The 25914-nt window shown below is 37.2% G+C and overlaps 1 protein-coding gene across 2 annotated transcripts; it reads left to right on the top strand.

Annotated features, from left to right (window-relative positions):
- LOC110724163 (auxin transporter-like protein 4) lies at window positions 1–24477 on the top strand. Of its 2 annotated transcripts, none has more exons than XM_021903558.1 (10): window positions 1–254; window positions 482–573; window positions 686–914; window positions 1002–1187; window positions 1462–1574; window positions 1746–1929; window positions 2531–2628; window positions 16506–16713; window positions 21689–21946; window positions 23788–24477. In XM_021903558.1, the coding sequence occupies exons 3-10, from the start codon at window positions 729–731 to the stop codon at window positions 24022–24024; spliced, it is 1470 nt and encodes a 489-aa protein (XP_021759250.1). In that variant the 5' UTR covers window positions 1–254; window positions 482–573; window positions 686–728; the 3' UTR covers window positions 24025–24477. The 2 variants fall into 2 exon arrangements, with proteins under 2 accessions (XP_021759250.1, XP_021759251.1); XM_021903559.1 differs by having other exon boundaries at window positions 485–573.
- The last annotated feature ends 1437 nt before the right edge of the window (window positions 24478–25914 follow it).

Genomic DNA, 25914 nt, shown 5'->3' on the forward strand with positions numbered 1-25914 from the left:
AAATAGAGTAGATTACATTTATTACTCCGTAGAAGCGTTATACAGCGAGTTGCTGTTAAAAGAAAGCATAAAGGCCCTTTTTATTTTCTCTCCACTCACTACTCGAGATCAATACACTACTGCATTCTCCAAGTGCACTGCAAAAACAAATTCAAGCGTAAACACGCAAATTAAATAATCCAAGCAAAACTGGTGAAGCGGCAGTGCGATTGATTGTGCTTCTCTTAAGGGTCGCTCCTCCAGCCGTATTCGTGGTTAACTTTCTGCAAAAATTTGTGGCGCATTTAATTTTTTTTTTTTGTGCTTGAAAAAGCAAGTTAGAATTCTTTGGTCTTCCGTAAACCCCGTTATATTTTTAATTCTTTTTTGTCAAACCATTTGGCCTTTTATTAAAGCTCTTTCGTTTTCTCCACTGCAATTTCAGCTGCTGTAATTATTGTCTATTAATTGTTCATCATCTTCTGTTCTCTTTTCAAATCAGAAGTTGCTTATATAAGGAGTTACAATACAAGATTTGATCTTAATTCTCCTGCATCAAATATTTAGCGTGAGATAGTGACATTTCACAACAAGGTAATGTATAATTCTTATTTCTCTATGTATATATTCTCTCATTTTGTCTTATTTCGTTCATTTAGATCTGTTTGGTTTGATTGATTATAATTCTGATTGTTGTATGATACAGATCTAGCCTAGGCATCAGCCCGTGAAAGACAAGGAAAATAAAAATGTTAACCGAAAAACAGGGTGAGGAATCAATCGTGTCGAACTTTAACGATAATGAGAGTAACATAAACAATAAGGAAGGTGGTGATGGCGGCAAAGAGGATGATCAGTCCATGTTTGGCATTAAGAGTTTCCTCTGGCACGGTGGTTCGGTTTGGGATGCCTGGTTTAGTTGTGCTTCGAATCAAGTAATCCTCCTATGATTTTTTAAATACAAGTACCTTTCAGTAATGGATTAGAGTTTGCTTAATTGATTGAACTAACTGTTTATGCAGGTGGCACAAGTGCTACTTACTCTTCCATACTCTTTTTCGCAATTAGGAATGCTTTCGGGAATACTACTTCAGATATTCTACGGCTTTTTGGGCAGCTGGACAGCGTATCTCATCAGTGTTCTATATGTTGAGTACCGGAGTCGGAAGGAGAAGGAAGGTGTCAACTTCAAAAACCATGTCATTCAGGTGTGTATGTCTGCATTTTTGCATCATTATTGCTTCTATGTTATACCCTACTGGCCTGGTCTCTTCGTCTTATTTTCACTTCAGTTTGGCTTTGATTAATTCAGTTCAATTTCTAATTTCATTCTATCATAAAATATTCAGTTTATTTAAGTTCATGACAATTTCAATCAGTTCAGTTCTATCCGGCTCAATTCATTAAATTAGAACATGCCTGTACATTTGATCAATTTTTTTCATTTACAAAAATAAAATGTGTTTGTATTTATTTTAATAGTGGTTTGAAGTTCTGGATGGATTATTGGGACCCTATTGGAAAGCTGTCGGTCTAGCCTTCAATGTAATTTTCCTTTGCTTCGGATCTGTTATTCAGCTCATTGCTTGTGCAAGGTTAGATCATATATACTCAAACTTATTTTAGTTAAACTTCAATAGTCAATAATTTGAACTTATTTTTTCCGATTTTTTTATTAAATTGGAAAAAAACATTGCCTTAAGTGATCATGATTACAAGGAACAAAATTTTTGGTTGATTCTTGAATTTTGGAAACATTGTAACAGTAACATATACTACATCAATGATCATTTGGACAAACGCACATGGACTTACATATTCGGAGCATGCTGTGCTACAACTGTGTTCATCCCCTCTTTCCATAACTACCGCCTTTGGTCTTTTCTTGGCCTTGGCATGACTACGTACACGGCTTGGTACATGGCCATTGCATCTCTCGTCCATGGACAGGTACAGTTAAATCAAAATTCGAGTATGAAAGACTAAACTAAATCGGTATTGTATTAATTGGTACCGTAAAATTTTTTCAATTTAATTGAGGTAGACAAATTTCGATTATTTAGTAATTTCAAAATCGATTCTTGTTTTGAAACTATTGACTAAATGATTTGACAAATAACTATTATTACACTCCTATTTTCAATGCAGTTAGAAATTAGATCTTATTACTTATTAGAATGATATTTTATCAACTGAAAGTAATGAAATTGAACAATTGTAATTTGTAAAATGAATATATCATTGGAGTATTCTTTTATAGTATAATATCATAGTCAAAATCATAACCTCAATAAGCACGATTATAGGTGAAACAAATTAATTTACACTTATTTTTAGGACAGTAACCACTTTGAAAAGTTGACGGATACTATAAATAGTATGAACATATAAGTCAAAATAAAATAGGCGAAAAAGATAATGTTAAATGGGAAAACATTTTTATTTTTTTCAAGCCTAAAAAATATAATAAAGGGGCTTTTACTATAGTTTAAGATTTTAAGTTAATATTAAAATATTTACATGTGTTGCATTTGTGCATTCGTGCGTGCAGGTTGAAGGGGTAACACATTCCGGGCCATCGAAGCTAGTGCTGTATTTTACGGGCGCCACTAACATATTGTATACGTTTGGTGGACATGCCGTCACTGTGTAAGACTTCTATCTTTTATTCGGCAAATTTTTTTACTCAAACAATTAATTACGGAGTAACAAAGACAAAATTTTTTTTTTTTTTTTTTTTTTTTTTTTTTTAACCAGTAACAAAGTAAAAAGTTAACTTAGGCCTTGTTCTATTCACCTTAAAAAAATAATATTAAGTAAAAATAATTTCAGTAAAAATAAGTTTATGTCAATAAAATTAATTTCAGTTCAGTAAAATTCTGTTTTCTTAAAGAAGAATTATAATAGATCTCAAAAAAAAAAAAAGAAATATAATAGAAAATCAGTAAAAATAATTTCAGTTCAGCAAAAATAATTTCAATTCAGTAAAATTAATTTAAGTTTAGTAAAAATAATTTAAGTTCAGTCAAAATAATTTCAGTTCAGTTAAAAAAATTTCAGTTCAGCAAAATTAAGGTGAAGAGAACAGGACCTTACTTGTTAGATTTTTTTTTTTTTTTTTTTTTTTTTTTTTTTTTTTTTTTGTAATATAGTGTAATTTGAAACATGTAGGGTGTCTTTTTTACAATATATAAATTGGTGTTTGTTAATTGAATAAATAAAGTTGTTTAGAAGATTATGCAGATTTAAAAAAATTAAACATTAAAATTTGAATTCTCTTGTCTAATACATAAGATATTACATTGTACTCCCTCCTTTTTTAAATACTTGTTCTGTTTCGGGGTTTTCTGATGTCCTGCGGGAGAGTTACAATTCCGAGACTGGAACCGGACGTCTGTACCTGCAAAATAACGGAGACTCCTGAGAGCTCCGCCTCCAACGGTCAAGTTAGTACCTGATTAAGGAGTAATCAATACAGAAAGTAAAGTAATGAGATCTCTCTAGGTGAGAGTGCTTAGTGTTGGTAATCTGCGTTGTTAGCGTGATTAGCCGGTTGTTAATAAGTCTGTTCTTCTCTGCTTGATCTCTTAATTATTCGGTTGTTTTTTTGTTCTCCTGATTAATGAGGATTAATCGAGTATTTATAGCCTTGGGAAGCGTGCAACTCTCTAGGCTTAAGGTAAACCTAGGGCTGATCGGGCCTCTAGACTGAAATGGGCCTTGATGGCCGGTTGTCCCACTTGGCATGGGTGGACACGTGGCGTGTCTTAAGTGGTCCGTGGAGGACGTATCTGTGACTGACACGTGGCAAGCTCCTGTTGGCCTTCGTGAAGGACACGTGGCGGAACCTGGTTGGTCCACTTGTCAGACGGTGATTGGTGGATAAAAATCCCCTAATCATTTGCCCCTCACAGGTGGCACGCGACTGGTCACGTGTCGCCTGTGACAGGTGTCGCACGGTGACAGGCGACGGCCCGTTACAGGTGTCACCTTGCAGACGGCCGAGAGATTTTCCCGCCCAAATTTGAATTTGGAAGCGACCCTTCGCCTTCTCATTTTGCCTATAAAAGGAAGTGCTGACTTCGGTCATTTTCACATTTGAGAAATTTTGCGAGAACATTCGGACCCCTGAACTTGCTCTGACATTTTCGGACTTTTTCTGCCTACCGCCTGTTCTGACAAGCCGACTGACCCGAACTTCCAGGACTTCATCAACCGTCACCCGTTCAGGTAACTCAGTTCTCTTACTCTTAATTTTCTTTTTATTTTTTGAAATGGCACCATGGAAGCACACGACACGCCCTAAGTTAGTGATCAGCCGGTCACCGGGGACGGCTGAATCTAGGACTAGGAGTGCCGCCTGCCCTTTTCTGGACCCATCTTTGCCCTTTATACAAAGTCCGACTGAATCTGTGTCTATGCAGAACGTGATGGCCAGAACAAAAAAGACTGCTATGATATCAAACTCAGACGGCTCCTCCCAAAGGGTGCTCCTTAGCGAAACATCTGACCAGGCGCCAGATGTAGAACGAGGCGACTGTCAAGCTGACAGTGCTGAGAGAGGGACCAAGGTGTTCCCTTCTCATCTAACCGTGGACATGTCTAATTTTCCTTCTGCTCCTTCTAAGGGAGAGGAGGCGGGCCCCTCTAGGAGAGGGGAGGAGTCGTCCTCTTCGGACTCGTCAGGGGACGAGTCCGAATCCAGCTCTTCTGACCATAGTTCTTCTGGCTCAGAAGAAAAACATAGCCGCCTACAAGAGGCGAGAAGTTCTCATGCAGTGGAGAAGGGGGATAATTGGGCAGAGCCGTCCGCCTCTTACAGAGAGGAAAACGCCCCCTACTACTGCAGGGTGCCCCGGGGCCGGATTGCAACCATGCGAGACAACGTGGCGAGCTTTATTGCTAACCACAAAATGGGCCCGGAGTATTTACTGTTTGTGCCGGATCCAGAAGATACTGTCGTCTGGCCGGCTGGTACCAGCTATGGTGACGGCTGCTTTGGCTGCTATGTGGCGGCCATCAAAGCTGGACTGCGCTTCCCATTACATCCGGCTGTTCAGCGGATTTTAGATGGGTATGATCTGGGGTTATGGCAGTTAGCCCCCAACTCTTGGGTAAACGTACTCGGCTATGTGGCCGGGTGCGAACTGAACGGGGTGGAGCCAAGTTTTGAGGCTTTCGCCCACATGAACTATCTCAGCCGGACCCCCAAGTCGGGAGGTACCGGCTGGTATCAATTGACAAGCCATAGGGGTTACCTCATGACGAGAGGTAAGGCAAACAAATGGAAGGATTGGCGGAATACCTTCCTTATTATCGAGAGTTCAGACACGGAGCTGAACAAACGTTTTAATAAGTGGAACAGGGATCCACCTCTTCTCGCAGGCGGCCGCAGCATGCCGCCTGTTCCCCCAAAGGCTAAAAAAGAGATCCTAGACAAAGGACTCTTCAAAGTAGAGACTAGGGTGAACTCTACTTCAGGGGTACGAGAGCAAGTACCCCTAAATTGCGTCCCGAGCTTCAAGTGGCTCTATGACGAGTACTTCTTGGCCGCCTGTGGCCTCGGCAGTCGGTGCTCTAGAGGTAGCCGGCCTGACGAATACTCTGTTTTTTCACGCCTTGTTTACTTGGAATTTTTACTAACTTTGCTGTTTATTTCTTTCAGCCGACGCCATGAGTAAAATAACAGCATCTAAGACTGCGGCGGCCATGCTGCGGGTCTCACTAATGAAGCAGTCGTATGTCGACTCCCCCAGCAAGGAGGCACCCTTGGTAGGCTTTGAAAACTCTTCTCCTTTTAGTTGTATTATGCATATACTAACTCTTTTTGTTTTCAGTCTGGCACTCCAAGGGCTTCTTCCTCGCAACAGCCGGACCCCAAGGCCCGGAGGACGACTGTTGCCAGCTCTCCTGGGTCTTCCAGGAAAACAGTGGCGGCTGAGAAGCAGCCGGCCACTTCTTCAAAAACCCAGGCGGGGCCGCCTAGATGTATGGACCCTCACTTGTAAAAAACTCACCCTTGCTTCTTTCTTGATTAAGTCTAACTTGTTTTATCCTTTTACTTAATGCAGCCGGCCCCCAGGGACTTGACTTGGTTGAGGTAGCCAAGTCAATGGTTAAAGTAGTTCCTCCCTCTGACAGGGAGGCGGTCAAGGGTGCCGGCACCCTAGACCTCGATGGAATTTCAGGGATCCTAGCTGAGGTATACTTAGCACCTTTTTGAGCTTTTGAGTTCCAGGACGCCTGTTAACTCTTTTGATTGGAAACTGACGCCTGTTTTTCTTTGTACTTAGGCCCTGCTCCGAGTCAACAGCCTTCGCAAGCCGATTGATCGGAAAAACAAAGAGGTAAAGGCCGCAAAGGCTATGGCCGCCTCCAGCTGTGATAAGGCAATGTTTCAAATTGCCCAAAATGAAGTACTGACCATTGATCTTCTTTATTATCAGGCGCAGGCGACCGCCGCTGTTCGGGCTCAGCTAGAGGCGGCCCAAAAGAAGGTTGACGAGCTGGAGGGGACCGTCACCAAACTTAAAGCCGAGCTGAAACCCCTTCGCCAAAAAATGCACTCTTACGAGGCCATGGAGAAATCTTTGGCTAACGTAAAAGAACGCCTGGTGACCCAGGAGAAGAGTCTTACCCAAGAGCTCTCGGACAAGGCCGAGCAAGAGAAACAAGAGCTCGTCCGGGAGATGGTGGAAGACTCCGCCCAAATCCAACGCATGACCTGGGAACGACTGTTCCCCAGTGCCGACTTTGCCTCATGGGAAAGAACGTACCGCCAGTGTTCGGAAATATATAATCAACAGATCCTGGCGGCTGCTGAAGAAGAGGCGATGGACGTTGCGTTGGAGGAGGAAGAGCCGGTTGTGGCGCTTGTGCCACTTGGGGGTAAGGCATCAAAAAATGATGCAGCTAAGGCCGAGTCCAGCAAGAAGAGTGCTGACCAGGCGGCTGCTGCTGATACTGAACTGCCCCCTTCTTAAGCTTTAAGTATATTTTTTTCTTTTCACGGCCTGCGTGCCGTTTGCTTTGTAATTACCCGGCCAGGGGGCCGGGGTTTTGAATATTCTGCTGGTCTTTTATGGCCGGCTCATTTTAATCAAATATTTTGTTTTTGTTCAAATTTGTCTAAGTATTTGAAGTTTGCTCACTTGACCGACTGTTGTGTATGGCCAAACGTTTAGACAGGTAAGTATGCCGCCTATGCCCCTGGACGACTGGTTGTCTGTTTCCAGGATAGATGATCAGTCGGCCATTTAATCAATCGGTATTCGAACTCTTTATTCAATTTGACCAAGTAAATAGAATTACCTAGTAGCCAAGGATTTTAAGTAGGAAAACAAGCGGCGGGTACCGGTTGTTTCCCTTTATTGCCAATGTTGGCTTTAAACTCGTTATTTTTTAACCTAGCAAGAGTATTGGTTGAGAGCCTTTGTTTATTAAAAACAAGTGGACGACTCATACCTTTTAGGCTTCATACTAAGTTTGAGTGACTATTAAGGTAACATAGGAGTTACTTAGTCTTTGTCACAATCTTGATTGAGTAGTAGAGGTATCAGGCGGCGTAGGCCGGCTAGACCCCTTGATTCACCAATGTAAGCTATTAACTTAATAGGTTATCCAGTAGGAATAGGGGTTCGAGTGCCCTTGTTTGTTTAAAACAGGCGGACGACTCAAACCTTTTAGGTTCCATACCAAATTTGAAGGAGTGACTATGAGTTAACTTTGGAGTTACTCAGTCGCCGTCACTTTGTTTGAGAAGTAGAGGTACCAGGCGGCGTAGGCCGGCTAGATCCCTTGATTCGCCAATGTTTGTTGGCTATTAACTCAATAGGTACCCCCTGCATTTATCCCAAGTAATACAGGCGGTCATCTGACTCAGATGTCAACTGCTACCACTGGTTTGGTTAGTGATAGAGTTATCCTTGTCTCAAAAACGGCTACGTGGTTGCCCTTTGGGACAGTCGTATAGGTGCCGTGTAATTAGTTTATAGAACAATGTTCCACCCAAAAGGGAGCTGCTCTCTGCGACGAATTTCATCCGGAGGGATGCCGTCGGACGCCTGCTATGATGTTGGGACAGGTCGAATTAGTTTTTTAGTTTTGATCAGGTGGATTGGCGCCTGGTCTGATCATTCGGCCGATGGCCTTGGTAAGTTCTTGGTGAACGTAGGTGCTAAGTAAAAGAAGGGTAGCCGCCTGTAAGGTACAGGATCGGCCAGGCCCTTATCTTTTTAGCTAAGTATTGTGAGTAAAATACTCGATGGAGAGTAGCCGACTGTAAAGGAACAGACGGCATGCCCCTCTAAAGATAGTGAAACTCAATGGAGAGTAGCCGACTGTAAAGGTACAGACGGCATGCCCCTCGTAATACAATATTGAATAGTAAGTGCAAACTTTATTAAGTAGCTCTTTACTTTACATCATTCAGAAGAAATATTTTTTAAGGTTATCTACATTCCAGGTTCGAGGCAACGGTTGTCCGTCTGGTGTTTCCAGACGGTAGGTACCGTCCCTGACTTCCGCATAGATTCGGTAGGGTCCTTCCCAGTTGGGAGTTAGTTTTCCAGACTCATTGGCCCTACCAACTGCTTCCATTTTTCTAAGTACAAAGTCCCCTACTTTGAGTGGACGCCTGTGTACTTTCTTGTTGTATGATCTAGTCATTCTTAGGCGATAGATCTCATGGCGCAAAACAGCATTGCCCCTTTTTTCAGGAAGTGAGTCTAATGCCAGGCGCATAGCTTCCCAGTTTGCCTCTTCATCATATAGCATTACTCGAAGAGTCGGCTCGTAGTGTTCTATTGGAAGAACAGCTTCTGCACCATAAGTTAGGAGGAAGGGAGTTTCTCCAGTCGCCCCTTTTTCAGTCGTCCTAATGGCCCAAAGAACATGTGGTAGTTCATCTGCCCATAGGCCGCCTGCTCGTTCAATCTTTTTCTTGAGACCGTCTGAGATGATTTTATTAAAGGCTTCTACCTGGCCGTTTGCTTGTGGACGGCCGACAGATGCAAAGTAATGTGCAATTCCTTGGTCTCCCAACCAGCTTTTGAGAACAGGCGTCTCAAATTGGGGGCCATTATCAAAAACCATAGACATGGGAACCCCGAACCGAGTGATGACGTTTTTCCAAATGAATGAAATTACATCTTTCGTCTTGATTCCCTTTACAGCCTCCGCCTCTACCCATTTAGTGAAGTAGTCAACGGCAACAAGTATGTACCTTCTGCCGCCTGTAGCAGGCGTATATGGCCCCAGAATGTCCATGCCCCACTTAGCAAACGGTAGTGGGCTGTGAATGGTAGTGAGGTCAGTAGCCGGACGGTGAATTAATTTGCCAAACCTTTGGCACTTGTCACATTTTTTCACCATCTCCATTGCATCTGCTTCCAAAGTAGGCCAAAAGTAACCCTGCCGCCTTGTCCTTTGAGCAAGCATCCTACCACCTATGTGGGAAGCACAGAAACCAGAGTGAAGATCATCTAGTATCTCTCGTCCCTTTTCAGGAGTAACACACTTTAAGAAGGGTTGAAGGTGCCCCCTCTTGTGAAGTTCTCCCTGTATAATTTCAAAACAGGAGGCTCGTTTTTTCAGTGCTGCCGCCTGTTGAGGATCATCCGGCAGTGTACCGTTTGTCAGATATGCCCTGATTGAATCCATCCAGGTTGAGCTTCTGTCTAGAATTCCAATAGGATTTTCCTCGATGCTTCTCTTCTCCATTACTTCCCAAAACACAGTCCGAGGAGTATCGGAGGAGGCGGATGATGCTAATTTCGAAAGTGCATCTGCCTGGTTGTTTTCTGATCTCGGCACTTGGATCAGATGGAAATCCTCAAGGGAGCCGACTGCTTGTCGGACCGCCTGTAAATACTTGATCATGGCCGGATGTGTTGCTTCGTATTCGCCATTGTACTGACTCACTATCAGTTGTGAATCAGAACAGGCGTCTATTTTCCTTGCCCCTGCCGCCTTACACATGCGGATCCCGGCTAGTAAAGCTTCATATTCTGCCTCATTGTTTGAAGCCTGGAAACTGAAGCGTAGAGCATACTCGAACCTGTCGCCCTCTGGAGATTGACATACGACGCCTGCTCCACAACCGTTTGAAGTAGAGCTTCCGTCCACATATACCTTCCAGACTTGGTCTGGAACTTGAGAGTCAGGAGGACGAGTCATCTCTACGATAAAGTCAGCAAAGGCTTGCCCCTTCACTGCTTTTCTAGGCTCGAAAGTAACTTCGAGACTCTGCATTTCTATGGCCCATTTGATCATTCGTCCGGAGGACTCCATGGTGGTAAGGGGCCGCTTGATCGGTTGGTCGGTATACACGACGACTGCATGTGCCAGAAAGTAGGGCTTCAATTTTTTAACAGCCATGAAGAGTGCAAGACCAAATTTCTCCACTAGGGGATACCTCAACTCGGCATTTTTCAGTACGTGACTGACAAAGTAGACCGGGAGTTGACAGCCGTCCCTTTCAGCAAGGAGCACTGCGCTTAACGCATGATCAGAGACGGCCAGGTACATGTAGAGATTTTCTTTGGGCAAAGGGCTAACCAGCCTCGGCAAGGAATGCAAGTGAACCTTTAATTTCTGGAAGGCGGCCTCAGCATCCGGCCCCCATTCAAACCTTGCCTTCTTCTTAATTGCCTGGAAAAAGTATAGGCATTTGTCGCCTGATCGGCTTAGGAATCTTCCCAAGGCCGCCAGACAACCTGTTAACTTCTGAACCTCTCGAACGGTACGAGGCGACTGCATGTCAATGACCGCCTGTACCTTCTCGGGGTTCGCCTCTATTCCTCTCTGGTTGATAAGGAATCCGAGAAATTTCCCAGACTCAACTCCAAATACACATTTCTTGGGATTGAGCATGACATGGTGCCGCCTGAGTGTGGCGAAAGTCTCTCGGAGGTCCGTCAGATGATCTTTCTGAAGTTTAGTCTTGACAATCATATCATCAATGTATGCCTCGACGTTTCTCCCAATCTGATCAAAGAACACTGTGTTTATCATTCGTTGGAAGGTAGCCGGAGCATTCTTAAGACCAAACGGCATGACCGTGTAACAGTATAATCCCTGATCAGTGACGAAGGCCGTCTTCTCCTGATCTTTCTTCCACAAAGGAATTTGATGAAAACCAGAATAGGCGTCCATAAAACTCATCAAGGCATGGCCGGCTGTTGAGTCGACCAGGTTATCAATTTTAGGCAGAGGGTAACTGTCTTTGGGGCACGCCTTGTTCAAGTCTGTGTAGTCTACACACATTCGCCAGGTGCCATTCGGCTTTTTAACAAGTACCACATTTGCAACCCAATCTGGGAAGTAACATTGCCGAATGAACCCTGCATCAAGTAATTTTTTGACTTCGGCGGCTGCCGCCTGACCTCTCTCTTCACCATGGTTCCGCTTCTTTTGCCGTACCGGCTTCTTTTTCGGATCCACAGCGAGCTTATGTACTGCCAGATCAGGACTAATGCCTGGCATTTCATGGACTTCAAATGCAAAGATGTCCTTGTATTCTTTCAACAAGTTGTGAAAGTCGGCACCAAGGTTTCTTAGAGCAGCCGTCCCTACTTTGACTGTTCGGTCAGGATGGGAGTCGTCTAATATCAGGTCCGCATGCTCACCAGCCGGCTGAGGGCGGAACTCATCCGGCCGGTCCTCTGCCAATGATTGCTATTTTCTTGCTTTTCTTGCGGACTCAGTCTGGAGTGCCTTTCTCTTTTTGTCGCCTGTTTCTTGAACAGGCGCACTTTCCTTGACATTGTCAAGGTCTGTTTTTTCTCCACTTGACCCAGTGGCCATAACAGTGGGCTTGACATCCGAGAGATAGCACTCTCGGGCCATCCTCTGATCTCCCCTAAGGGAGCCGACTGTTCCATTGTCCCTTTCAAACTTAAGCAGCATAAGTGACGGGATTATAACAGCCTTGGAATTATTCAGGGTTGGTCGACCCAGAATCATGTTGTAGGCAGAGAGTTCCTCTACCACTAGGAACCGGACTACCATGTGTCGTCCTTCCCCTTTTTCGCCCAGGCGGATGGGTAGATCTACTCGTCCCAGTGGGTGGACGACTCCTCCCCCAAACCCTATTAAAGGGTGGGAGGCTGGATGTATGCAGTCCGTCTGATATTTCAGTTTTGATAGACATTTGCTGCTGATGAGATCTGAAGAGCTCCCGGTATCTATGAGGATTCGACCAACTCTCAGGTTGGCCACTTTACATTCAATAACGAGAGGGTCGTCATGCGGCCCCCTTATTCCTCCTAGATCCTCTTCAGTGATGACAATCTCAGGAAATGTATATTTGGACGGTCGTTCTTGGTGAACGGAATTTACATCTAACCGCCTTATATTATCTTTGTTGCCCCTAATAGAGGGGCCGCCTCCTGAGAAGCCGCCTGCAATGGTGTAGACGACTGCATCATCTGTATCAGAACTGTCGGCCTGCTGATTCTTTTTGGCCGACTGCTTTTTTGAGGAAGTGTTTCCCGCAGATTTCTTGACATAAGTGTCAAGATCCCCTTGATCAGCCAATCGGTCTAGGTACCGCATGAGACTGATGCAGTCATTGGTGTGATGACCAATGTCATCATGATAAGCACAGATTTTGTCTTGGTTCCGGTTGCTCGCAGAACCCTTCATGGGGAGCGGCTTCTCAATTGAGAGCCGTCCCTTTATTTCTTTTAGGATAAACTGGTTATCCTTGTTAAACACATATTTTGGGGAGTATGGTTTGAATTCTTTTTTCTTTTTCTGGGCCGGCTGTTTAGAGGAATCAGCCGCCCAGACCCCTTTTCTTTTTTCATCCTTGTTGGACGACTGTTTCTGTCGTCCCTCTCTATTGTCGAACCTCTTCCCGTCCGACTGTTTCATCGTACACAGATCAGTCGCCTGTATATAGGCTTCTGCTTCAATCAAGGCCTCTTGAAGAGTCGCCACCCTTTTTCGAACTAAATCAAATTTGAAGGTAGACCCGTCTTTGAGACCTCTAAAAAAGTCAGTATAAGCTACCTCATCCGGTAACCCTTGAATCTGTATTCTCATCAGGTTGAACCGCCTGATGTAGGAACGAAGCCCCTCCTTTTCACCCTGCTGAATTGTTCCCAAATCAAGGGTCGTTTTCTTCGCAGGGATGTTCATTGCGAAGTTGGAGGCAAATAAGTAAGCAAGCGTCCTGAAGCTGTTTACACAACCAGTCGGCAGGTTGCCGAACCATTGCTGTGCAATTCCCTTGAGAGTCGCTGGGAAACACTTGCACCAAGTGGGATCATCCAACCCTTGAAGGTACATCAGGTTGGTGAATGCCATCAGATGGTCTTCCGGGTTAGTAGTGCCATCATAGGCGCCTACTAAAACATTTTTTACTTTGGCCGGCTGAGCGGCTTCAGTAATTTCCTTGGAGAAGGCCGACGGCTGTTCACCAAGTCTAAGCAGCCGTAGCTGCCAGTCCATAGGTTGGACGTTTTTTGCTGCAGGTCCACCAAATGGAGGTGGCTGCATAAAATACTGTTGTTGCGGCACAAATGGTAAGTTTGGTACCGCCTGGGCACTATGAAAGTCGGACTGACGGGAGGTGCCGCCTGACTGACTCTCATGGTACGACTGAGTTGGCCTCATCGAGGCGTTTCGCAAACTGTCCTGAAAATTTGAAGTAGAAGCCGACTCTGATAATCGGTCACTCTTCTTCTGCTCTAGCAGGTGCCGAGCATCTGTGAACGTTTGCTTTGACCCGTCCGCCTGAATATGACGAACCGGTTTCCTATTTCCCGTAGGGTAACGGAATTTTGTGAAATCAAGAGCAGACGGTTCCCGCTTCTTGGATTTAGGATGGGGAGTCGCCTCTCGCCCTTGAACTGGCTTCCTCCTCAGTGAAGTGGAAGGTTTCTTGGCCGACTGCTCTTTGACTGAAGCAGGCGGTTTTTTGTTGATCAACTCTTGGATCTCTCCCTTGAAGTCCCTCATGAAGGTCATGAGTTCGTTCCTTGTGATGGGAGCAGACCCATCAGTCGGCTGTTGCCGAGCAAGCGGTGCGCCTGCTGGCTCGCTTCCTGTTTGAAGATACTCCCGTTCCCTTATTTCAGTATGACGGGTACGGCGGGCCCTTAGGGTCCCGTCTGGAGCTGTATGAGTTTCAACTTCAAATTCACTTTCGGTATCATGGTCCGACTGAACTTGAGGGTCGTCTAGGGGACGCCTCTCTTCTGGAGTCGGTACAGACTTGGATGCCATCTCTGAAGTACTCTCCCCACAGACGGCGCCAAATGTTTCGGGGTTTTCTGATGTCCTGCGGGAGAGTTACAATTCCGAGACTGGAACCGGACGTCTGTACCTGCAAAATAACGGAGACTCCTGAGAGCTCCGCCTCCAACGGTCAAGTTAGTACCTGATTAAGGAGTAATCAATACAGAAAGTAAAGTAATGAGATCTCTCTAGGTGAGAGTGCTTAGTGTTGGTAATCTGCGTTGTTAGCGTGATTAGCCGGTTGTTAATAAGTCTGTTCTTCTCTGCTTGATCTCTTAATTATTCGGTTGTTTTTTTGTTCTCCTGATTAATGAGGATTAATCGAGTATTTATAGCCTTGGGAAGCGTGCAACTCTCTAGGCTTAAGGTAAACCTAGGGCTGATCGGGCCTCTAGACTGAAATGGGCCTTGATGGCCGGTTGTCCCACTTGGCATGGGTGGACACGTGGCGTGTCTTAAGTGGTCCGTGGAGGACGTATCTGTGACTGACACGTGGCAAGCTCCTGTTGGCCTTCGTGAAGGACACGTGGCGGAACCTGGTTGGTCCACTTGTCAGACGGTGATTGGTGGATAAAAATCCCCTAATCATGTTCCATTTCTATTTTTTGCACGATTCATTTTTTCTAATTTGACTAATGTTTGTGATTTATACATGAGAAAAAATATAGTCTTATGGGTACTTGTTGAAATCATCTCAATTAATAGATTATTAATTTTCAATTATTGGATTTTATACTTATTGATATATATAAAAAATTATTAGTGATAAAATATTAGCATCGGCATACGTATCCAAGAGAAATGGAGCAAGTATTTAAACGGAGGGAGTATAACACAAATAAATATTAAAAATATCAAGGACATTGTCCAATTGAACTCAACTTTTTCTGAAACCATAAATTTTAAAATATTTTCTCTACGGATTTCAAATTATCCCATCTTATTATTTTTATTTAATTAAGGTTTATAATAAGTGATAGATAAATTTGCTTATATTGTGTTGAGAACTAAATGATGTAGAATTGAATTCTGAATAAACTGATACGAGGCAATTTTGTTGGGAAGGTAAATGGGTTGATGAATTAGAAATAGAGTGGGTATATTTTATACAATACGGAGTGGCTTTGCTCGGCAATTTGGTGCCCCGCATCCTTCTCTTCTTCTATGTACGCGCCTTCGCTTTCCAGCTTTTGCCGCTGTTCTCGAATTCGATGGCTCTATTTTATTATTGTCAGTCCCTAGTAAATCCATTTTAGATATCTACCTAAAAATTAGTACCGATTTAGTACAATTTTTGAATGCTCTTAAACAAATTTCTTAGTGAATATTTTTTGTGGGATAGAGGAAATGTAGATCTCAAAAGGATTAGGATTTAGTGCTTTTGTAATATCCACATAATTTTTAAGTTGCAACATTTTGAATAAATTCTTTTTTCTTTAAGGAAAACTTTATTTAAGTTTGTAAAACAAAAAATCTACTCATCCCGTGTTTTAATAAGTGTTACAATTTGATCAAACACGCATGTCGAGACACGACTTTGAACATTAATTATCTAATTATATGGTTAGTAAAATTATATGAAATTTGATAACATAAAAGTATACATATAATGAATTTTACAATGTATAGTAACATTTGTGTTTTTATAAAATAGTAAATTAATCTAGTCAAAATTATTATGAAGTATATAATAGTGAGAAAAGTTAAAGTGTAATACTCAAGTAAAATAAGAAGGGGTTGCTCAAAAAAGTAAAATAAGGAGGGAGTATCAATTTAAGTTGGTAAAACTCAAGTTTTCTCTTTTAAGTAGATATTCTAGCTAAAATTAAAATTTTGCACAATATTTGTATTAGTTTTATATTTTATTGGATTTTTCTTTAACCGAATATAATTTTATCTCGGTATGGTTTACTAGTATCACGTTTGACGAGTAAACATAAGAAACCACATTTATACTACAATTGGTTTATGTTAACCCCAAATTAGGTCCACTTCCTATATTTAGTAAGGTAAATTTGAAATTTTCATATTACTTTTATTGATCCGAGCTAAGTCAAATTGTGTAAGAGAGGACGGCCCATCATATGCATAAATCTTGCTCCAAGAATCCGATGTACCAATGATGATTAATTTGGTCAATTGGCAGATAATAACATTGATTTAATGTGAGAATTATTTTTTTTTCAAAAAAAAAAAGTGAGAATTATTTAAAAAGCACTTAATTAGATTGATGCGAATTGTATTTATTATGTTAATGATTGAATTAATTAAAATTAAAACAGGGAAATAATGCATGCCATGTGGAAACCTCAAAAGTTCAAGTACATTTATCTGCTGGCCACACTCTATGTATTCACTCTAACACTTCCGTCTGCTGCGGCTGTCTACTGGGCCTTTGGTGATGAACTTCTCAACCATTCAAATGCTTTCTCTCTCTTACCTAAATCGGGTTTCCGTGATGCCGCCGTTATACTCATGCTTATCCATCAGGTTTAATTTTTTTTAATCTCTTTACATCTTTGTTTTTACGTTCAATATTGCAAGATTTGCAACAAATGATTTTCGTACACCTATTGTTAAAGCACGTTATGCTTTTTCAAAATATAATGATCTGTCAAAATTAATTTAAGGTATGCCAAAATTAGTTTATAGATAATTTGTTTGCGCCACCTTCTATAATATAAGTTTTACATTAGAGTCAAAGAAGTTCGTCAAACACAATATCTATTAATTATTAGTAAAACATAAGTTGCTGACATTACTATTGCGCACGTGTCGATTTCTCATTAAACACACATGGGAGGGTGTGTTTTTTTTTTGGTTGTTGTTGGGAAAGCTATCATGTTAAAAAAAATTAAAATTTAAATATTAGAAGTTTTTACATCTATTAACTATTATTAAAACAGAAGATGATGACATCATCACTGTCCACATGTCATTCTCTTAATAAAAAAAATTCCGCCTAAATGCAATTATGATGTCATTTTTTTTTTATGTTGGTAGAATTATCCTATTTAACATTTTTGAAATTTAAATATTAAAAGCTTCTATCTTACAACTAAAACCTATCAATTTGGATCTTTTGCCAAAATAGCTACTTTAGCCAAAATATTTACCAAAAAAATAGCTATTTTTAAAATGTAATTCCCAAACTAGCTATAACATTTTTTTTGAGGAAAAATCTAGCTATAACAATGTTTAATTATAGCATACTCTTTGAGTTTTTCCAAAAAAAAAAAAAAAAAAAAAACATGCTCTTTGAATTTGTTCATCATCTACAGTTACGTAAGCTACATATACATATGTAAAAAATAGTTTTTTATTCAATCAAATATGCAATTAAAAAATATAAACAAGACAGTATGCATAATTATAAATTACAGGATGATGAGAAGTATCTAGCTTTAATCAAAGATTAAAATGTGGGTATTGGATCAGTTGAAAACTTGTAACAAAGTGGGAAGGTTAAACCTAATTCCAAATAAAATTGATCGATTATATTCAATAGTGTTTTTTTGTTTTTGTTTTTTTTAAAAATCAAATAAATTTTCCTGCAAAACCAGTTCGAATGAAATGAGGAAAAAGAATAATGTTCCATATCTTTTGCATTTTTTAATCAATATTATAGCTAGTTTGGGAATTAATATTTTAAAATAGCCATTTTGGTAAATATTTTGGTTAAAGTAGCTATTTTGGTAAAAGATCCTATCAATTTATTGAAGGAAATTGAAACAATTTTTAATAACACACTAATAAACGATCTCCTTTATTGAACTATGAATTAGACGACGTCGAACAAATACTATCTATATCATAGTTTTGATGAAAATAAAAGATTTTAAATTGCAAAATGTACGTAATTCTTATTTATATTCATGTATAATAGCGATTTACTATTAAAATGTACAAATTAAAAATAGGTTTTATATAAACCATGCATCGCACAGGTTCTAACCAAGTTACAACTAAAATCTATCAATTTATCGTAAGAAATTGGAATAATTTTAAATAGCACACTAATAAATGATCTCCGTACTATGAATTAGACAATGTTAAACAGATACTATATCATAATTTTGATTAAAATAAAAAATTTTAAAATTTTAAAATTACAAAATATATATAATTCTTATTTATTCATGTATAATAGCAATTTATTTTTAAAATGTACAAATTAAAAATAGGCTTTATATAAACCGTGCATCGCACGGGTTCTAACCTAGTAATCATATAACTAATATATAAAGCTAAACTTTTAGCCAGGCGACGAGAAAGCGACACTTGGCGTTTCAACTTTTCGCCAAGTGTCGCGCCACGTAAGATAAAGTTATATAAAATTCAATTTGTAGTATAAAAAATTAGTTTATAATTCTATTTTCAGTTAAATTTGGATATAATTTTAGGATAAAATTGTTAATTTAGAGTTTTATTTTTGATAAAGTATCAATATTTCATAGGTACAAATTGAATTATTATTTTATTCAAAAAATAATAAGATTATAACTCTCATAAATTATCATATAAATTTATTTTGTGTATCATAATATTTTTTTCGAACGAAGGAATTAGTTCAAAATGCACCACATCCATTATTTATAATATATTCTAATCAATTTGAATAATATATACTTCATAATATAATATAATTTTATTACTAAGTGTAGAGCTGTCATTGTCAATCGAGTCTGGTCACCAGTCATTTCAAACAGGGTCATTATTTCAGGTTACGGGTTAAGAAATATTTTTCACCAATATTATTATTATTATTAGTCATTAATTACATGTCTACTACATAGTTTAAATTGTCACAAAAACACATCAATTCCTAACTAATTTTGTATCAGTGATATATTTTAAAAATTGACATATAGATTAAAAATTTATCTTAAAATTCAATAAATAACCCGGGCATCGCACAGGCACAAAACTAGAATTCAGAAGATAAAAAAATGGTTTGGAATTCTATTTGGATAGAATATTAGGATAAAATTGTTAGTTAAAAGTTTAATTTTCGATGAAATACCAATTTTTTAGATGTACAAATTGAATTATATTTTATTCAAAAAAAATTATTAGATTATAATTCTAAAAAATTATCATATAAATTTACTTTTTTATATCATAATATTTTTTGGAGCGAAGGAAGTACTTCAAGAAGTAAAACATACATTTATAATATATACTAACCGGTTAAAATAATATAGTTCACAATCTAATAGAATTTTATAACTATGTAGACCTATCAATTAGGGTCGGGTCATGAGTAATCTGGGATTGAGTCATTTCAGGTTACGAGTCAAAACTTTTCAACCCTTGCCCAAAGTTTTGGGTTCGAATCAACCCAATGAGATTTGAACATTTATTTAATTTAATTTATTTTTTGCTAATTTTTAATTTTTTTATGTATTAAATCGAACATTTCCACTAATATTAATAGGAATTACATGTCCACTAATCGTCACAAAAGCACATCAATTCCTAACTAATTTTATATCAATGATATATTTTAAAATTTGATATATATAGAATAAAAATTTATCTTAAAATTTAATAAACAACTCGGGCATCGCACGGGGCACGATACTAGTATGTTATAAAAAGATACTTCTTTTGTCCCCGAAAGAACGTTCTTTTGAGTTAAATTTCGCGGGAATTAAGAAAATTAAATAAAAAGAAGTGAAAGTGTATTGGAAAGATAATTTTACATGGAGTTTGTAAAAAAGTAGAGAGAGCAAAGATAATACATGAAAAAATAAAATTTTATATGAAAAAACTAATTTTAAACAAATATTATTGTAAATTGGTGAGTATTTTAATGCAAATAGTCCAATCGTTTTGAGATTAAAAATTAAGTCAAAAGGGTCAAAATGAGACGATGAGAGTAGTAATTATTTAAGAAAGTTCAAGTCATATCATAAGGACAACTAAAGTTAAGTAATTATAAAAAGTTGTATATTATGGGTGAAGAGAATAATAATTGTTTAATACTGTGAACTCATTTGTTCCCCAATTTCTGTTCTTTGTCTGATTATAAAAAAATATCATTTTTTTTTTTATAATAAATGTTGCATGTCATTTCGAAATAGCTAATCAATTATCAATTAAAAATAGCAAAGCAACTATTACTTTTTGTTACAATGTAATGATGAGCAACTATTGATTAAGAATGGGGACAAATGAAAGTAGTTAATTTGAAGATAAACTATAATATGATTAATATCGATAATAAAGTTTATCTAAGTTTGGAGAATGATTCACGTAGTACCATACAAACTATTATCATTCAAAAAAAAAAAAAAAAAAAAATTAAAAATTAAAAAAAATAAATTAAAAGATGTAATTAAATAGTTAAATTAAACTGTAATTACAAATACACACTTAAAAAGTATGAATGGGCTAATTAAAATCATTTAAGATTATATTGGAATCAATTTGCTACCTACAAGTGATTAGTGAAAAACTTAAATGTAATTTTATACATTTAGTTTAATAATTAAATTAACTTATTTGAAGAAAATAATTTAGAATTAGTTCAAGCTATAGTTTAATCATGCCTAATTAATTAATATTTCATTTGTTATTGTTCCATTACGATATATACCCTAATTTTTTTTTTTGATTTTCATATCATGATAAACTGCAACATTATACGGAAAAATTATCAGGAACTACCCGTCTAATAGGTCATTTTGTCAACAACTACTCTGTTAAAAATTTTATCAAAAAAACTAAAATTCGGCCACACTTGTCAGATTTTGTTGCCAGAAAACCAAAATGGGTAGTGCTACTCAAACTTTTTAAATTCAGTGTGTAGTTTATTTATAAAAACTTTGAGCGGGTAGTTGTTGATAAAATGACCTATTAGGTGGGTAGTTCTTGACAATTTTTCCGCATTATAATTTGGTTTCCTTATTCACTGGTCGAATGCTAACTAATGGATTGAGTGGTCCATGCATCTCTACCATTTTCCTAAATTTTCATTAATTTGTGTGATTACCAACACATATGTTGTTCTAAATGAAGCAACAAATAGTATAAAAGTAATTGATAAAAATTTTCCCTAGTTAAAACAATATTTTGTACTCCCCTTTATTTATTTTTTATTTTATTTTTTATTTTTTTTTACCGTTCTTGTTTTGACTTTCCATTGTCAGACTTTAAATTTTTTAACCAAAAATTCTCATTAATACATGTAAATTTAGATTTGTCAACATTTGTTTTTTTTTTCTTTTATAATTGTAGTTAATAATACTTCATTAAAAACATTATTGTAATAGTCAAATGTAAGCCTTATATACCGTACAAAGTCAAAACAAACACAACAAAAAGAAACAAGTTTACATTTGAAATACATCTTGTTTTAATTTTCGATCTTTTTTATCTTCAATTTATTTTATTAAACATTGAGCTATGTTTTCTATCAATTAACCTAATCTAAATTATCAAATTGTGCACACTTTTGCAGTTCATTACATTTGGGTTTGCATGTACACCATTATACTTCATATGGGAGAAAGTGATTGGAATGCATGACACAAAGAGTTTATGTTTGAGAGCTCTAGTAAGGCTTCCAGTGGTGATACCAATTTGGTTTTTAGCAATTATATTCCCTTTCTTTGGGCCCATTAATTCTGCTGTGGGTGCCCTCTTGGTTAGTTTCACTGTCTATATCATCCCAGCTCTTGCCCATATGCTCACTTATAAAGACGCCTCCGCAAGAAAGGTATTATCTCATTTTCTTTTCAAAGTATAGTTATGAATATCCTTCACTTTAATGCAACTAATTATTTCAACCAACAAGAGTATGCGTATAGCCTTGTAATAAAAGTAATCTTATGTTTTATTAAATATTTGAAGTTGGTGCATCATAATAATTATACTTTTAATTACTGATATCTATTTGAAGTAAATAATAGTTTACTAGAATGCACCCGTATAACCGTGTTAACCTAAGTAATGTATCATAATGCTTTATAAAAGTAATGTACCCGTGGTATAACATTATTGCTTATACAAGACATTTTTTTTAAAAAAAAACTTCCCCTTAGTTTTCTAAAATAATTAATCTATTTATTGACTGATGATAAAATATACTTGCTCTTTCCTAATTTAGTGTGTCCCTTTATCTTTTTTTTATTTGTCTTAATTTAATAGCTCCTTTTGGCAAGAGATTATTAATGTTTAAATATAAAAAATGATCTACTATTTTATAAGTATTTGAATTTCATAGAGAATAACAATGGTAACAACGTCACAATTTTATATCGCAAAAGAAAGGGACACACTTTAATCAGCTAGAACAAAGAGGATTAGAATTTGCTATATACACCCGAGTGTACCATATACCCGGGGTAATTTGCTCATGTAATCAACAAATAAGCATATAATATTCTTACTCATTTGTTAATTAAATGAGCAAATAACCCGGATGTATGATACACTCGGGTGGTGTAAATAACAACCTATCAAATTGTTTTTGGTGAAAGGGATATGTGCAATCTACAAGTAAGCAATTGATAAAATCATTCAAGAATGAGAAGTGGAATGAGCTGGTAAGCGACCCGCTTTAGTTGGGGATTCTTATTCTAATGTTCCCTAACCTCAACAGTAGTTTGATTGGGCATTTAATGACTGTGAAATTTATACAATTACAAAGTGATAGGAAAACATGTGAAAGTCAAAACTCAAAAAAGATATATGGAGTAGATCCAAGGAAAGAAAGGGCTGTCATCTTCATTTAGTAATTATTACTCCATTATCAGATATGGTATCTACATGATCAGATTGGTCTCATATCTTCTGTGAGCTGGCATTTTTCGACTTTTTCCTATTTACTAAGTACATATACTTTTTTTATTTTATTTTATTTTATTTTATTTTTTATTTTTTATTTTTAAATTTTTTTATAGTTGCCCATAAATCTCAATCGATTTATTACATGTCACCTCATAAATACCATATATCAATAAGATTTTGGCTCTTAATGAAAGAACTAAATCTTACTGCGTATCTTTAGAGATTTTGGAGTAACTACTAATTTCTTTTTTTTTTTTTTGTAAAATACTTTTAGAAAAAATTACAAGTTGATCATTTAAATTAATTTTAAGTCTTTATATTTCTATTTTTAGCTTCATAAAGCATGAAATTAGTTAATTTATAGTCATCTTTTACATGTATAGTAATATTTTTTTTATCACAAAATAATTTAATATTTGTATTTTTTTTTTTTTGAAAACAATTTAATGTTTGTATAAATCTAATATTTATAAATTAAACTTAATAATTTTTATATAAATAATGTAAAATTCAATGTGATGTGCTTATTTAACGTTATAGGAAACTGTGAAAGGGAAGTGTTACTTTCATTTGGAATTTGTTTTGCACCATTTTAAATAATGTAAGCACCAAAAATCAGCTTTTTGGGTCAAAAGTTTGACCAAGTCAGCCAGTTTTAGTTATCCTTGTCTCCTTCTCCATTTGTTCTTGTTTTGTTTCTTAACAAACTAGCAAGATACTTGCATAAAGAGCAAGAAAATAATTTTATAATTCTTTTTGTTGTTGCAGAATGCTGCAGAGAAACCTCCATCCTTCTTTCCAAGTTGGGCAGGAATGTACGCAGTGAATATGTTTATAGTTGTTTGGGTATTGATAGTAGGATTTGGTTTCGGAGGATGGGCTAGCATGACCAACTTTGTAAGGCAGATTGACACATTTGGACTCTTTGCTAAGTGTTACCAATGTAATCCTCCACCAACACATCCTTCCAGTGCTTCTCCGCCACCTCTTCCTCCACGGCACTGATCGATTCTCCTTCCTCAAATGCATGCATCGAGCGAGCACTCCCGTGGTAGACAACTACAAGACAAAAAAATTGGGTATTAAAAGACCAACTCAACCAAAAGTTTAAGTTGATGGTAAGACCCTGAAATATATTTTATACTTTATTATTGGGTTAAATCATTCTGCATTTTGTAACATACTGGGAAAAATGAAACTGTAGCTATATTTTGTCTATTATTATAGTAAACAATGCTTTGGTTTATACTTTTTTACTTGAATTTTATTTTTATTTTTATTTTTTTTAAGGATTTCTTATTTAATTTAAGGGATTAGAGATCAATCATGGAGTGTGTTGAAGAATATTTAGTTTGATAATTTATTCAAAGAAATAGAATTAGTGGTAAATGAAGTTTGAAGTGTAAACTATAACTTTTAATATTAGCAAGTGATGTTCGTTGTTTATTTGTCGTTGTATTTGATCAAATGTTATAAACTCTTAAAATTTTCATAATTACCAACCATGTTAGTAACAGATCTTCCATTATTAAATATCTTCCATGTCCTCATTATTATTTAATTTTCCTAAGTTTGGAAAATGTCTACTGAAAAAAAAAGTCTGTAAGAGTAACATGGTTTGATCTTAGAGTGAGGGGATGAACATGGAGTCTCTTAATGACCTTATTTGCCCTTTGATATTTAATTTTTTTTTCCAAAAACATAATATGGGCGAAGTGTCGAAGTGAAGTGCGGCGGGACCCTTGTTAGTCCATATCACATGGGTTGCACGTTGGCCATCCACTCTTCCTATAATCAATTGATCACATGTAATTCATAACTCCATGTTGTATATATGCTTAAGATTTAGGGAAGAAGATTTACGATTTTATCTTCTAGTTATGTGGCTTATGGAAACTAGTGCATTAACTTCATTTTATTACAACGTTCAAGTTTTATATTGTCAATAAAAGTATAGAAATTAACGAAGTATTCCCTCCATCCCTAAATTACATTTCTGTTTTTCTCTATTATGTGAGGAATAAATGCTAGAAACAGGAATGTAATTTAGGGACGGAAAGAGTAATATTTATCGCGCTTATAAATATTTTTAGCAAGTTATATATGCACCATGCGATTGATTGTATCTAACAACCGTAATAAAATTTTTATAATAATGCAAAATTTATATTCTACATGTTTTCTCTTTCCTTCATTTTCTTTGTAAAAACGAACGAAGACATGAATCTAGTCGATCTAATCATTTGATTGAACAATTAAAACCACATTATATACCATTCAACACCGTTGTGTAGTAGTTTATAAGTACTAAATGCATAAACACATGAATCATATTCATAAAACACCTATCCCAAAATCGCATGCATAACGCACAAGACATATAATCATAACTTTGAAATGTGATCTCCACGAAATTATTCAAGTGACAAATCAGGGAGAGAATAGAGCCCCAAGTGTTGCCCTTCTACTTAGTCCACGGAATTCGAACGAGCCATCCACAGGGGCGAAGCCAGGTTTTTAAACTTAAGGGGGCCGAAATTTATACTTTGTATTATTTAATAGTATTGTATTATTAATTATTATTTCATTGCATTATTTATGGTTGTGCACTATTATAACTTTATAAGTTACTTTTGATCGTATTTTAACTAATCCCTTTATATATTTTTTGAGTTGGAAAAACTAGTTATATGAAAGATGTTAGGATAAAAAGAAATATAGGGAATACTAATGAATCAAAGAAATGTACGTATAAAAAAATGGTGCAAAAAGAAATAAGTAGGATAAAAAAAAAATATAGGGGATGTTTCAAAAAAAAAAAAAAGAATGAAAGAAATATAGGGGAAACTAATGAATCAAAGAAAGGTATAAAAAAAAAGTGCAAAAAGAAGTAAG

Source organism: Chenopodium quinoa, unplaced genomic scaffold (genome assembly GCF_001683475.1).
Source record: "Chenopodium quinoa cultivar QQ74 unplaced genomic scaffold, ASM168347v1, whole genome shotgun sequence".
Lineage (NCBI taxonomy): Eukaryota > Viridiplantae > Streptophyta > Magnoliopsida > Caryophyllales > Amaranthaceae > Chenopodium > Chenopodium quinoa.